General features: G+C 36.5%; 1 protein-coding gene across 8 annotated transcripts in view; it reads left to right on the forward strand.

Annotated features, from left to right (window-relative positions):
• The window catches only part of SLC4A10 (solute carrier family 4 member 10), a 365731-nt gene that overhangs the window by 280024 nt on the left and 71889 nt on the right, over positions 1–13818 (forward strand). For all 8 annotated transcript variants that reach the window (XM_054549397.2, XM_063712834.1, XM_024243567.3 and 5 more), the window contains 4 exons: positions 4165–4265; positions 7266–7440; positions 8038–8171; positions 8909–9154. In XM_054549397.2, the coding sequence (XP_054405372.1) occupies positions 4165–4265; positions 7266–7440; positions 8038–8171; positions 8909–9154 (656 nt within the window). The remainder of the gene's footprint in view (positions 1–4164; positions 4266–7265; positions 7441–8037; positions 8172–8908; positions 9155–13818) is intronic.

Below are 13818 nucleotides of genomic sequence, written 5' to 3' on the forward strand. Positions count from 1 at the left end.
AACACACATTACTGAGAAACTTGGCAATTTGATGACAACCTACTAATGAAACAGTGCCACATGCCTGGAAAGATTTTAGCCCCTACTTAAAACATATTATCCAAGAGGAAGATTAAAATTTTAATAACAACATAAAATATGGCCTGAGAGAAAGCCCATTACTGTCCTTCTATGTTTTGATACGTCACTTTGAAATTGTCAAGCATTAGGAAAATTCAAAGACATGACTTAATCATATTATGTAGAAAACTCCATATTTATTGCTGCTAATCACAGTAAATATTGGGAAGATTTTAAAATTATAATTCTTATATTTGTATTGCTTTTGTGAGGATGTATGATATAAAGATTTTTTAAATTTTGCTTGTGAACATCTAATGTATATTTTACCCATCATACAATCCAGAAAGATAGAAATATAAAGCATTGCTATTTTCTAGGGTCATTTTTTAAATTGCAGGCATGACTATTAAGAGTGATGACCAAATGTTTGTTAAGCTCACTCCTCATACTGCCACCTCTATGCCTACTGAATCTGCCTCCCACAACCCTCCCAAGTTGTTATGTACTTGGTCTTGCCTTTGGCCCTTGCCCCGTGGAGTTCAGCCTTGCCTGACTCTGCTGCCCTACTGGAAGTGACAGATGGTCTAATTGACCCAGCCCTGGAATTAGAAATTTTCCTGCTTTGCCAGAGGAGGGCAAATGAGCAGTTGTACCACTCAACCATGAGTACTTAAAAAGGGTATCTCAATTTCACTGTCAATTTAAAGAAACTATACGGATACCTCATTTTTATATTTTCATTTTGAAGTCATTTCATAATTATTAAAGATTATTTCCTTTTCTCAAAACTTACCATTTTGTGATTCTGTAACTGCTATCACATATTTCAGTTGATCTATTACTAAAATAAAAACAGTTGCCTAATAATTAATTGTAGGGGTTATAGATTGTCTCATTTCTGTACTTGTAGAATACATCTTTGTACTAATGATATTAGAAAAGGCAATATAATGCTTCCTGAATATGTAGAAACTCTTTAGTTAATGTTATTTGGAGAAATGCAGCAAAATATTAATACATTCAGAATGAGGCTTTAAAATTCACTATAATACCAATTAGCTATTGAAACATTGAAGATGAAGTTAAGTGTTTTTGAAAACACCTTTGTGAACAATAATGTTTTTGAGGCAAGTTGAGTGATGGGAGGCCAATATTGTTTATGATTTTATGACACCCTTTAAAATCAGAATTAATTATTGGATTCTGGGTATTGAGAGGCAGTCATAGAAAGAACATCGAATTAAGAATCAAGGCATCCGGGTTCTGCAATTATCTATATGTATGACCTTGAACAAATGTTTTAACCTCTCTGTTGATGTTCTGTATCAGCACTGTCCAACAGAGTTTTCTGCAATAATGAGAATATTCTATATCTATGCTATCTAGTAATCAAGCCACTAGTAAGCATTAGAAATGTTGCCATTGTAACTAAAGAACAGAATTTTTCATTTTAATTACCTTAAATGTAAATAGACACATGCAGTTTGTGGCTATCATATTAGACAGCATAGTTCTATACAACAAATTTGAAATTACAGATATGCTCTATGCTTCTTTTCAACATTCATGTTTTAAAAATGTACATGGTAATTGAATAATAGATAGCATGAGGCTATGTTTTTTATTAGATGGAGTGAAATGAGTTAATATATATTAAACATTCTGACCTCGTACTCATTCAAATATTTTCACCGTTGGGATAATTTCCATCTTTTTTATTCATTTGAAATGTGCAAATCCCAGCATTTTAAATATTTTTTTCCTTTCAGTTAAGAGAATAATAACCTGTCACCTCCAGGGATAACCCTGAAAATGTTCATTAGAACTTTGCGTCAGTCATTAAATTCACTCCCTTTTGTGTACCCTCAACTTATTTGCTCTTCTCTCATGTCATGTACTTGCTTGTCAAAACCACAACCCTGTGAGAATCCAACACTTTACTCTGTACCACAATGATGAAGCTGAAGCTGAAGGAAAACATGTAACCACACTAACTGGTCTCACATAAATTCATGACCACATACCTCAAGTGAGCCCTTTGTGTTGCAGGTTCATCATACTACACTTCCCTAGTCCAATCATTCTCACTTGATGACTATTTCACACTTATTCTTCTCTCCTCAAGCCTTCAGTACATCCTTTCTGACCCTCACTCTCATATGCTGATGTGCCTTTTACTTCCCTAAGAAATTTGAAACAATCAAAGAAGAACTTCTATAGATTGCTACCATCATACCTACCCACCTGCCAGCATCTGCATCTACATACTCTGCCTTCCTGTTCATTACTATTGATGAAATAGCCAAAGTCAACCTTCTACTTGTGCACTAGAAAGAACCTATCTCTTCACATCTACTCAAGAGCACAACTCTACCAATTCTCCTCTTTCTCTTCTATATCATCAAATCTTTTTTTCTGTATTTTATCACTTTTATTAGCATACAATACTATTAAATTTACCAATCTTAAATAAAAGAACTCTCTTGATACCACTACCCAGCCTGCCACTCTTATTCATTCCCTTTTGTAATAAAATGCCACAGAAGAGTTCTCTGTGCTTCTTGCCTCCAGTTACTCTCCTCCAATTCTCTTTTAACATTCACTCCAAGAGGCTTTTGCCCCTACCACTTCACTAAAATATATACGAGAACAATGATCTCCACCATGCTAAGTCCCGTGGTCAATTCTCAGCCTGCATTTTATCTAACCTATCGATGAACAGCATTTAAGAGCTGATGACTCCCTTTTCCTTAATATGTGTTCTTTACTTGGCTCCCAAAACATCACCTTCTGTTAGTTTTGTCATTATAAAATAGAGTTAATTTATCTAGTCAGTAGTATTCTCCCAGAAGACCACATAATAATACTTGCTTTCTGAGACTTGTGAATGCTATGAATTGTTTTCCTAGGTGATTGGGAAGTAGGTATTGAGGGCAACTCTTAAATCCCTTTATTAATGTATGCTATTTACCTGTAAAGACAGTTCCTTCATTAGTTGACAGATGCTTCTCTTTTATCTTTGAACTTTAGTCTTATTGCGTCCATCCATTTGCCTGGGGAAATTGTTAAAATATTAAGCAATAAACTTTCTTATATTGTGTATTTTTCAAAACCTTTTTAATGTTTTAAACCTGTATCATTCTATCTAAATGTCTCATGGTAAGTGAGATCAGTTTATAAATCACTTTTGTTTTTCATGTTTACACTAATTCTATTTTGGAATGGTGGTCAAGTAAAAATCATAATTTCACCACTTAAGATTTTTCCTATTATCCTTTGAAGTGCTTTTGAACACATTGGTGTGTGCTAATATCACCATAGGTAGGATTTTAGGTAGAACTTTCTGATTTTTTAAAAAATCATATTCACCAACAAAAGTGGGTGGAATACACCTATGGGAAAACAATACTTACCTGAATCTCCACTACTTGTCATTGGTTAAATTAGAAGCCTCCTTTTACAACAGTCTTTGGCACTCTATGAGTTAGAAAGACCTATATTGTAAACTATTTACTGGGTAGAAAAATACCAGCTGGAATTACACAGGGAAATATACTTTAAAAATAGTGATGATGGTTACTGTTTTTTGAACAGTTAAACTATGCCAGGCATATAACACCACCATACTTAACACCTCCTCACACCAACCTACCCGCATCCTGATCTCTCTCTCCCCCCTTCCCTTACTTCATTTTTCTTCATAGCTCCCATCTGTACCTGATATTATAAGGTTATTGTCTTTTCACCAACAGAATGCTTTTTCTTGCCCACCTTTGCAGCTCTAGCATTCATTACAATGAACGGCATACACTAGGCACTCAGTATTAGTTGAAAGAATAAATAAGTGCCCATCACCTCATTTAATTCTCTTAGCCACACTATAAGATAGATACTGTTGTTACCCCCAGCAAACAAAGGAAGAAACTAACACTTTAAAAGGCTAAATAACTTCCCGGAGGTCAAGCAACAAGTAAGTACAGGACCTGGGTTCTCAGCTTTTGTGCATATTGCTTCAAGGAAAAATGAACTGTTATTATTATTTACAATTAACACCTGAAATTAAAACAAAACAAAACACATGAACAAAGAAACTCTCCACAGGAGAAGAGGAAGATTCCTGCTGTACCAAATGGAACAGCAGCTCATGGGGAAGCAGAGCCCCACGGAGGACATAGTGGACCTGAACTCCAGCGAACTGGAAGGTTAGTGAAAATCACTTCTATGGGACTTCAAGGACCAAATGACATACCATTCTTCTCTGTCAGGAATTGCTATTTTGGGATCTAATTTATTGTATACTTTTAATACCTGCTTTTTGAGGGTGAAAATGCCAATTAGTTTGATTTCTCTGAAGTTACTAATGATTGTCATTACTGTTAAACTAAAACAGTGGATACACCCTTCCATTATACTTTACCTAGTCTTTCATTTTGCTGTGCATAAAATGCATTATCAGATTCTTAGAATGAAAAGGAAAACCGTCAATTGACCCTTCCAAAAGAACCCACTGAAAGCTTCAAGTTGAAGATAGAAATAAAACTAAATACCAACAACTCAGTCTTGTAGGCTCTATCTCATTAAATGCAAGTAGGATGTATATAATGGTATTTTTTATTTTTATGGCTGTGATTTGAAAGAGCTATATGATTTATTTTTCTAATCACACATCTTTGAAGAGATGAAAGCTTCAATTTATTTCTTAAAATGGTGCTTTATGGTTTTTTTGACAGCTTGTCTCTCTCTAAGCAATGTGTGAGCAGAAAATCAGAAACCCTTGGGTGGGTCTCTCTTCAGGGAATATGTGTATAGCCTCCATTATAATTAAAGGCAGTTGCAAAGGCTTTGCAGGATTGGTGCTCCCCTCCCCTCAAGGCCATTTTCTGTACTGCTTGCAATGTGTCCTCTAAGCTGACTTTCCAGTTCCTGAGCACTCTGCATTTTAATTCTGTGTTCTTTCCCTTTATTTATGTGTTGTCTCTGAGGAAATGTCCTTTAATGTCTTCCTCAGGCTTGATACCTAATTTGAGACGGTTTAAACAATTTTTTCCTTTTCCCTTCACTGGAAGCTTTGTTACTCATTCTGTTTGCTTTCATACTTTCAAATGCTGTCTTTTTATTTTTGGTGGTATTTTTTTTCTCTTTCTCAGGTGTAACATGCCACATAGCTTAGATTTTTTTCGAAGTTCACTTTTCCTTACTGCTTCCTAAATCCTCCCAGGTCACCAATATCCGGTATCTTCGCTTCTCCAGAGTTCTTCCACAGATTCTGTTGCTGACATGACTTGAAGTATCCATTACTCATCTGCTCTCCTGGAGTTGCTGGTGTACATCTGGGCTGCTCTTGCACTGTTCTCTGTAATGAACTCCCACTTCCGGATTTAGATTTTTACTGCTAAAAGCACATTTATTACACAGTACTATAACAACTATTCAGACTAATGTATGCTCTAATAAGTAATTGATTAGAATCAATGGTCTAATATAAAGTGCTATCAAAACTATAAATATTAATTACTAATTAATAGCTTATAACCACCTCAAATTCTTTTTGGGATTAGGTGGGATATAAATCATAAATGAATGCCTAAATAGACTGGTAGAGGAAATCTGTTTTGAATTGTGAGTTTGATAAGTTAACAAATTATTCAGAAATGATCCCTAAAATTAAAAAAAAAATGCGTATGTTTTACCAAACGTGGGTAGAGAAGCCTAAGGTGATCTTTATGTGTACAAATATTTCACAGGTTCTCTGCAAGCTTCTCTGAGTTTCAAATGTCCTTTTATTCAATTGAAGTTTCATTCTTCTCAACCCTCTCCTACTCCATAGCTCTCTAATGGAAGCAATCACAGGAAAATATAGTGATCTTATACCTGCATAATAGTAGAATAGTTATTAATAGGTAACTATTACAGATAAATCAGATCAGGGAAATTACATGGTAAAATATTTTAATTATTCATAATATGTACATCTTTTATTTCAAATTCTAACAAGAATTTATTTCTAAAAAGAACAATCCTTTTTGAGGTGATTCTAGGACTGCCAAATGAATATTCCTATGCATAAAATAAATAAGAAAAATGGAACAGTTTTTTATGATCCAAGTATACTCAGCATGCTGGCAGTATATTGGAGCATAATAAGTTTTTTCACCATTAACATTAACCTTCATGTAGGAAGTTACTCATAGTCTTATTCATTTTTGCTATCACATCATTATTCCATGGAGCAAAACAACTTACAGTAGCCAAATGTTAAGTCTGCATTTGTTATTAAAAGTTCATAAAATGAGAATACCTACTTATTAATGCTCTCATTTCTAATATATTAAAAAAAAGCTCTCAAATTTCAAGCATCATTCATTTCACAGTTTAATGCTTTTCCCCCAAAATAATTCTCTTTCAAGTGTTTCAACATGGTTTTGAATATATTTGGAGTAAATGAATTTATACCAAGTAAGGTCACTATTGTCTTGTGAATCACAAATGTTGGGATATGTTAACGCAATAGTGGATCAAAATTACATTTATCTAGTTTGATTATTATAAGGACTCCCTCCTAGTTTTCTAAAAATGAAAACAGCTCTGAAACCTATCTGTCTCTACTAAGTATTGCTGCCATCCAAAAGGACATTTAGATGTCTTCCTGCAACAATATCTGTTGAGGGATTTTTGTTTGTTTGTTTTTTGGCCGAGAGAGTAGGTAACTGGAGCCATGGTTAAACATTGCTTTTTCTCTCTAGGGTGATGCTCACTACTGGAGTATACAAAAGCCAGCTAACCCTCCCTCCCTCACTTCCTGCTATGCTAAACGGAATTAAACATTTAGAAATACTGCCAATGATTGAGGGTCATAGGCCTGAGTTTAGGAGGAGTAGGTTGACGTAGAAATGGCACAGAGATTAGAGTAATCCTTGAATCTCATTATTTGGATTATGATTGGTGAACAGCTCTGAACCTTGTTTAAGAGAACCTGGGATTTTTGGTGGTTGACATGATATTGGGTTAGGAATTGAGGTAACGAACGTAGTTGTGCAGTGCCTCCCTGTAGATCATTATAATACAATGCAGTAGGTTAATGTGTGTCTCACCTCTGCTGATGGAAAACGTATACTGTGACCTGGCAACAAAGCAAATGAGCATTTTGACTTGTGTGTTTTTTATATTTGGGTTTCACTATTGTGTTTTCCCCCCTGTCTTAGGATTTTTGGGGGACTTATTTTAGATATCAAAAGAAAAGCTCCATACTTCTGGAGTGACTTCAGAGATGCTTTCAGCCTGCAGTGCTTAGCATCTTTTCTATTTCTCTACTGCGCGTGTATGTCTCCTGTCATCACGTTTGGAGGACTGCTGGGAGAAGCAACCGAAGGGCGTATAGTATGTATTATGCTTTTCTCTGAACTTTGAAACATAATCCATTTTTAAGATTCATAGTTAGATAAGTGAGCATTTAATTTTGGATTCTTTTCTGAGGAGAGATTTGAGATATGGTCTGGCAGATACACCTTATATGAATTTCCCGGATGGCTAGTGTAACTGGTAATCTGGGGGTGGAATGTCTCAGAATAACTAGTTCTGAGTCTTACAAAAGGTTCTCATCTGATGCCTTGCCCTCAGCTCCCCCAATCCTAAGCTAGGTTTAGGCTCCATTCTTGTCTCACAAGAGGTCCATTTGCTATACACCTGGGCCATATTTCTGTCCAGACACTAATCCTGAGTACATTTAAACCTTTTGTAAGGCAACAGAGACGTGAGATAGGAAAGTGAAGAGAACACTCCCACCTTTGCTACTATGCATTTTCTTCTTGCTGTCAGTCCGTTTAGTCATCCTGCTACCCCACGTCTTGCCCAGGGTTGCTAGGCTTTTCATGGTGAAGCAGAAAGCACATATCCATGTATTTTAAATGTCTTCTCCTTAGCTACAATGGCCTCCTGTACAGCTTAGGTAATTGAACCATTTATATCTCTACACAGAGTGCAATTGAATCTCTCTTTGGAGCATCCATGACCGGGATAGCCTATTCTCTCTTTGGTGGACAGCCTCTTACCATATTAGGCAGTACAGGACCAGTTTTGGTGTTTGAAAAGATTTTGTTTAAATTTTGCAAGTAAGTATTATGTACTTTTTGGCCCTTAGCCTCTTCCTTTTTTCTTTACTGTATTTATACTTCTCCCAACATCACTTTTGGAGGTCTGTTGATAGAGACAGAATTGCCTGATTTGATTCAGTTTACCATTTTTGTTTCATTATGAGAATAGAGGAAAAGTAAAATATTTATGTATATTGTTATGTAATATTTTTAAAAAGTGAGACTCAGTTATAAGCACTGATAAATCCCTTTTAATTTTGTCCCTTTAGATGTTCCCTTTAGACGGGTGGTCTGCAACCATTTTGGCACCAGGGACGGGTTTCATGGAAGACAATTTTTCCACAAAGAAGGTTGAGGGGATGGTTTTGGAATGAAACTGTTCACCTCAGATCATCAGGCATTAGATTCTCATAAGGAGCACACAACCTAGATTCCTCGCATGCACAGTTTACAGTAGGGCTTGTGCTCCTATGAGAATCTAACGTCCCCACTGATTTGACAGGAGGCTGAGCTCAGGCGGTAATGCTCACTTGCCTGCCTCTCACCTCCCCTCCTGCTTTGCAACCCTTTTCATAACAGGCCACGGACCGGGGGTTGGGGACCCCTGCTTTAGACAGTCTTGAGTTTAGATACTCATGGGATGTGAAGCTTATTTACTTTCACTTCCTGAATGAGGTTTATTTTCATTTGCTTAAAATGATAGCAAGCTGTTAAATGACCTTATTTTCACTGTTCTTTCCTTTTCCTCCTCCCAGAGAATATGGGCTGTCATACCTATCTTTAAGAGCTAGCATTGGACTTTGGACTGCAACTCTATGTATCATACTTGTGGCCACTGATGCTAGTTCCCTTGTCTGCTACATCACTCGGTTTACTGAAGAAGCTTTTGCTTCCCTGATTTGCATCATTTTCATTTATGAGGCCCTGGAGAAGTTGTTTGAACTCAGTGAAGCATATCCAATCAACATGCATAATGATCTGGAACTGCTGACACAATACTCGTAAGTACCATTTCCCCTGCTGGCCTTGGGGCTTTTCTTTTGACAAATATTGCTATTGTTACAAGAAATATGAGGAAATTACTCAGCAGAGAATGTACCTTAAGTTGATTCATGACCTAAATCCTGACTCTCAGAGTTGAACAGGATTTTAAAAGTTATTTAATCGGCCACTCATCTGATACTTGCATTCTCATTATACCATCTCTGCCAAGAGTATCTTTTTAAAGTTCTATTTGTCCAGTGTTCTCTAAAATAAGTAGATAAGAACTGATTCCATTTTAATATACACGAATTTTACCTTAGCAAAATATATGTTATTTGGCATTATTTCCGGGTCTTTTTAATTGACAATAATCCAAAGAAACATAGTAATGAAAATATAAGATTTCAAATTCAGAGCAATAAGGTAAAATAAACTTATTGGGTCTAAATCTTAGTAGATGTTTGAAAGTGTAGTAAAAACATAAATCATTGAATGAAAATTTAATTTTGGTTTTGGCACTTGTGACATTTTAATGGAAATACTCAGGTATTAGTTGTTGAAGGTGATGTTACGGTCCGGGATTAAAGATGTGATTGGATCTATTGCTCTTTCTAGTTTTGGTGTATCAACAGTCTGAAATGTCTCTAAGGTTTTGTCTGCAGACTATATGTGGCCATTAAATGACCCCATTATTTAATTGTAGAATTTTTTGTTGTGTGTTTATATGCAGTTTTTTATACTGCAAATATCTGAAGCAATATGTTCTTTAGGAGACAGTTATAATCTCTGCACCAACCACCAATCATTTCCCTATAAACTGCTTAGATATGGCTTTGAACCCTTTTAATATTTTTTAATCTTTATTTACTATTAGAAGTTTAAATTGTTGAAATCAGACCACAATAGTGCAATGTTTAATTTTGTTAAGAATGATGTAATGATATTATGTTGAAAATAATGTGAGTTTTAGTACTTTCACTTTTATTTTATAATTAGAGATAACTTTAAACAACTGACCCCTATTTTTGAACAAGAAAAATCAAAGTGGAAGTATAAAATAACTTCCCCAAGAAAAGCAAATAGTGAGAATGTTGTAAGCAGGGCTAAGAAAGGACTGAGCATAGGTGTCAGGGACACTCAGAAAACAGGCAAATGGGAAGAGCAGTTTGATCAAAACCAGGGATAACATTGATACACGCCTTTTCATTTATCCTTTCCTGAAAGAGAATCTCACTGAATTTGGATATCCTTGCTGGGATGTGTAATTATCTCTGGTTGGATTTTCAAATCTACTACATGCCAGGCACTATACTAGGTGCTAGGAAAACCATGGTGAATCATATTCTGTCCTCAGTGAGCTTCCAGTTTAGTAGGGAATATAAACAAACAGACAGCATAAGGAAATGAGTGCCGGGTTAAGAGGTTGATATAGAATGCTATAGCAGCACATCAGGAGAGCACCTAACCCAGATTTGAGGTTCAGAGAAGGCTTCTTGGAGGAAATACTGTGGAATAAAAATGTAGTAGAAGTTAGGAAGGTCCTAGGGAATAGGGCAGAAAAGTAGTTCAGACAAAGAGTATTCACAGGACTAGATGCTAGAGATGCATTCATGCTTTAAAATATTTTTCTGAAGTTATATAGATAGTGGTAAAACAAGAAATGAAATCCAGGTTTTATTACTGATATAATTTTCAGTACATTGATGAATACAGATAAACTCTCCAAAAGAAACTATGTAAAACAAATAAAACAGGTAAAATCAGAACTATTCTGTTTCAAGTGGTAGGAAGGCACCCATTGCCTACCCTGTCAGCTGTTCTTTGAACCTTCATGGTAGCTTCTTAGGTACTTCAGACTGAGGAACATAGTTTAAAATCCCTTGGTATAGAAAGGAAAAAGATTGGAAAAGCAAGGTCTGAGCCCTGAACAATTTTCACAGCGTAAAAGTAGAATGAGAAAAATGAAACCAATAGGCAAAAAATAAATAAATAAATAAATATAAGAAAGAAGCATCAGAAAAGGAGGAAACTATGGATAATGTCATGTCACAGAAGGCAAGAAACAAGAAATATATCACGAAGTCTTTAGAGAGAACAGTGGCATGGACATCAAACAGAATAAGGAAAAGCGTTTGAAAAGAGGGACTTGGTAGCTTTAAAAAATTCTCAGCAAACTATCTCAAGGACAAAAAACCAAACATCTTATGTTCTCACTCATAAGTGGGTATTGAACAATGAGAATACAGGGACACAGGAAGGGGAACATCACACACCGGGGACTGTTGTGGGGTGGGGTGAGGGGGGAGGGATAGCATTAGGAGATATACCTAATGCTAAATGAGGAGTTAATGGGTGCAGCACACCTACATGGTACATGTATACATATGTAACAAACCTGCACGTTGTGCACATGTACCCTAAAACTTAAAGTATAATAATAATAAAATTAAAAAATAAAAAACTGGTATTGGGTTGGGAAAGGAGGCAGAATGGGAAGCCAGTTTGCAAAAAACTAACAAGGAAGTGGGTGGTAAAGAAATGGAGAAAGCTGCATAGGCCAGTTGGTGTCAAAGAAAGTGGGAAACAGAATGCCTTTTGAAGAGGGCAGTGAAATCGTAAGATTGATAATTTGTGACACAGAAGGACTATGAGTGTTTGAAAATGGGAGAATAGAGATTGAGGAAAGGGAGGCAGCAATGATGGAGACAGTAGATAAACATGGGATTGCAACCTCCCAGGAGTCAAAAAATGATGAGATAAGGGGTTAAGTAAGACAAATGCTCAGAGGGTAATTTGAAAGCTAAAATAGCTTTATGTGGCCATGATCCCTGCCTGTCATGGTGATCAAAAGAGGAGTGACAGAGGTCCTGACTTTCTCCACATTTCCATCTCTGCTTTTTAAAAAGTGATCTCGCGTGTTTAAGTTTTCCTTGGATCAGTGTGGGCATCTAAAACCTAATTCTTTCAAGGCTGAACATGAATGTGTGCTGATGACTGTGTTCCATTGCCCAAGTGCCCTTCTCAACCCAGATTAGGGAAATAGAAGGGATGGAATGACTGGTTCATCCTGATGGGCATGAGATTTTAGTGCCACCTGGCACCTGAAATGGATGTGTGTGACGGAAACAATGACAGTCTCATGGGAAACAGGGTCTGACTAGATTTCCTCACTGCACTGGTTCTTCACTCCAGTTGTTAAGCCTTGATTGGCTTCCAGTGCCACTTACACTGTGTACATGAATCTGATCAGGTATTTCTTTTTTTTTATTTTTTTCTTTTTTATTTTTTAATTATTATTATTATACTTTAAGTTTTAGGGTACATGTGCACAATGTGCAGATTAGTTACATATGTATACATGTGCCATGCTGGTGTGCTGCACCCATTAACTCGTCATTTAGCATTAGGTATATCTCCTAATGCTATCCCTCCCCGCTCCCCCCACCCCACAACCGTCCCCAGAGTGTGATGTTCCCCTTCCTGTGTCCATGTGTTCTCATTGTTCAATTCCCACCTATGAGTGAGAACATGCAGTGTTTGGTTTTTTGTCCTTGGGATAGTTTACTGAGAATGATGATTTCCAATTTCATCCATGTCCCTACAAAGGACATGAACTCATCATTTTTTATGGCTGCATAGTATTCCATGGTGTATATGTGCCACATTTTCTTAATCCAGTCTATCATTGTTGGACATTTGGGTTGGTTCCAAGTTTTTGCTATTGTGAATAGTGCCGCAATAAACATACGTGTGCATGTGTCTTTATAGCAGCATAATTTATAGTCCTTTGGGTATATACCCAGTAATGGGATGGCTGGATCAAATGGTATTTCTAGTTCTAGATCCCTGAGGAATCACCACACTGACTTCCACAATGGTTGAACTAGTTTACAGTCCCACCAGCAGTGTAAAAGTGTTCCTGTTTCTCCACATCCTCTCCAGCACCTGTTCTTTCCTAACTTTTTAATGATTGCCATTCTAACTGGTGTGAGATGGTATCTCATTGTGGTTTTGATTTGCATTTCTCTGATGGCCAGTGATGATGAGCATTTTTTCATGTGTCTTTTGGCGGCATAAATGTCTTTTTTTGAGAAGTGTCTGTTCATATCCTTTGCCCACTTTTTGATGGGGTTGTTTTTTTCTTGTAAATTTGTTTGAGTTCATTGTAGATTCTGGATATTAGCCCTTTGTCAGATGAGTAGGTTGGGAAAATTTTCTCCCATTTTGTAGGTTGCCTGTTCACTCTGATGATAGTTTCTTTTGCTGTGCAGAAGCTCTTTAGTTTAATTAGATCCCATTTGTCAATTTTGGCTTTTGTTGCCATTGCTTTTGGTGTTTTAGACATGAAGTCCTTCCCCATGCCTATGTCCTGAATGGTAATGCCTAGGTTTTCTTCTAGGGTTTTTATGGTTTTAGGTCTAACATTTAAGTCTTCAATCCATCTTGAATTAATTTTTGTATAAGGTGTAAGGAAGGGATCCAGTTTCAGCTTTCTACATATGGCTAGCTAGTTTTCCCAGCACCATTTATTAAATAGCGAATCCTTTCCCCATTGCTTGTTTTTCTCAGGTTTGTCAAAGATCAGATAGTTGTAGATATGCGGCTGGAGGCATGACGCTACCTGACTTCAAACTATACTACAAGGCTACAGTAACCAAAACAGCATGGTAGTGGTACCAAA

Source organism: Pongo abelii, chromosome 11 (genome assembly GCF_028885655.2).
Source record: "Pongo abelii isolate AG06213 chromosome 11, NHGRI_mPonAbe1-v2.0_pri, whole genome shotgun sequence".
Taxonomy (NCBI): domain Eukaryota; kingdom Metazoa; phylum Chordata; class Mammalia; order Primates; family Hominidae; genus Pongo; species Pongo abelii.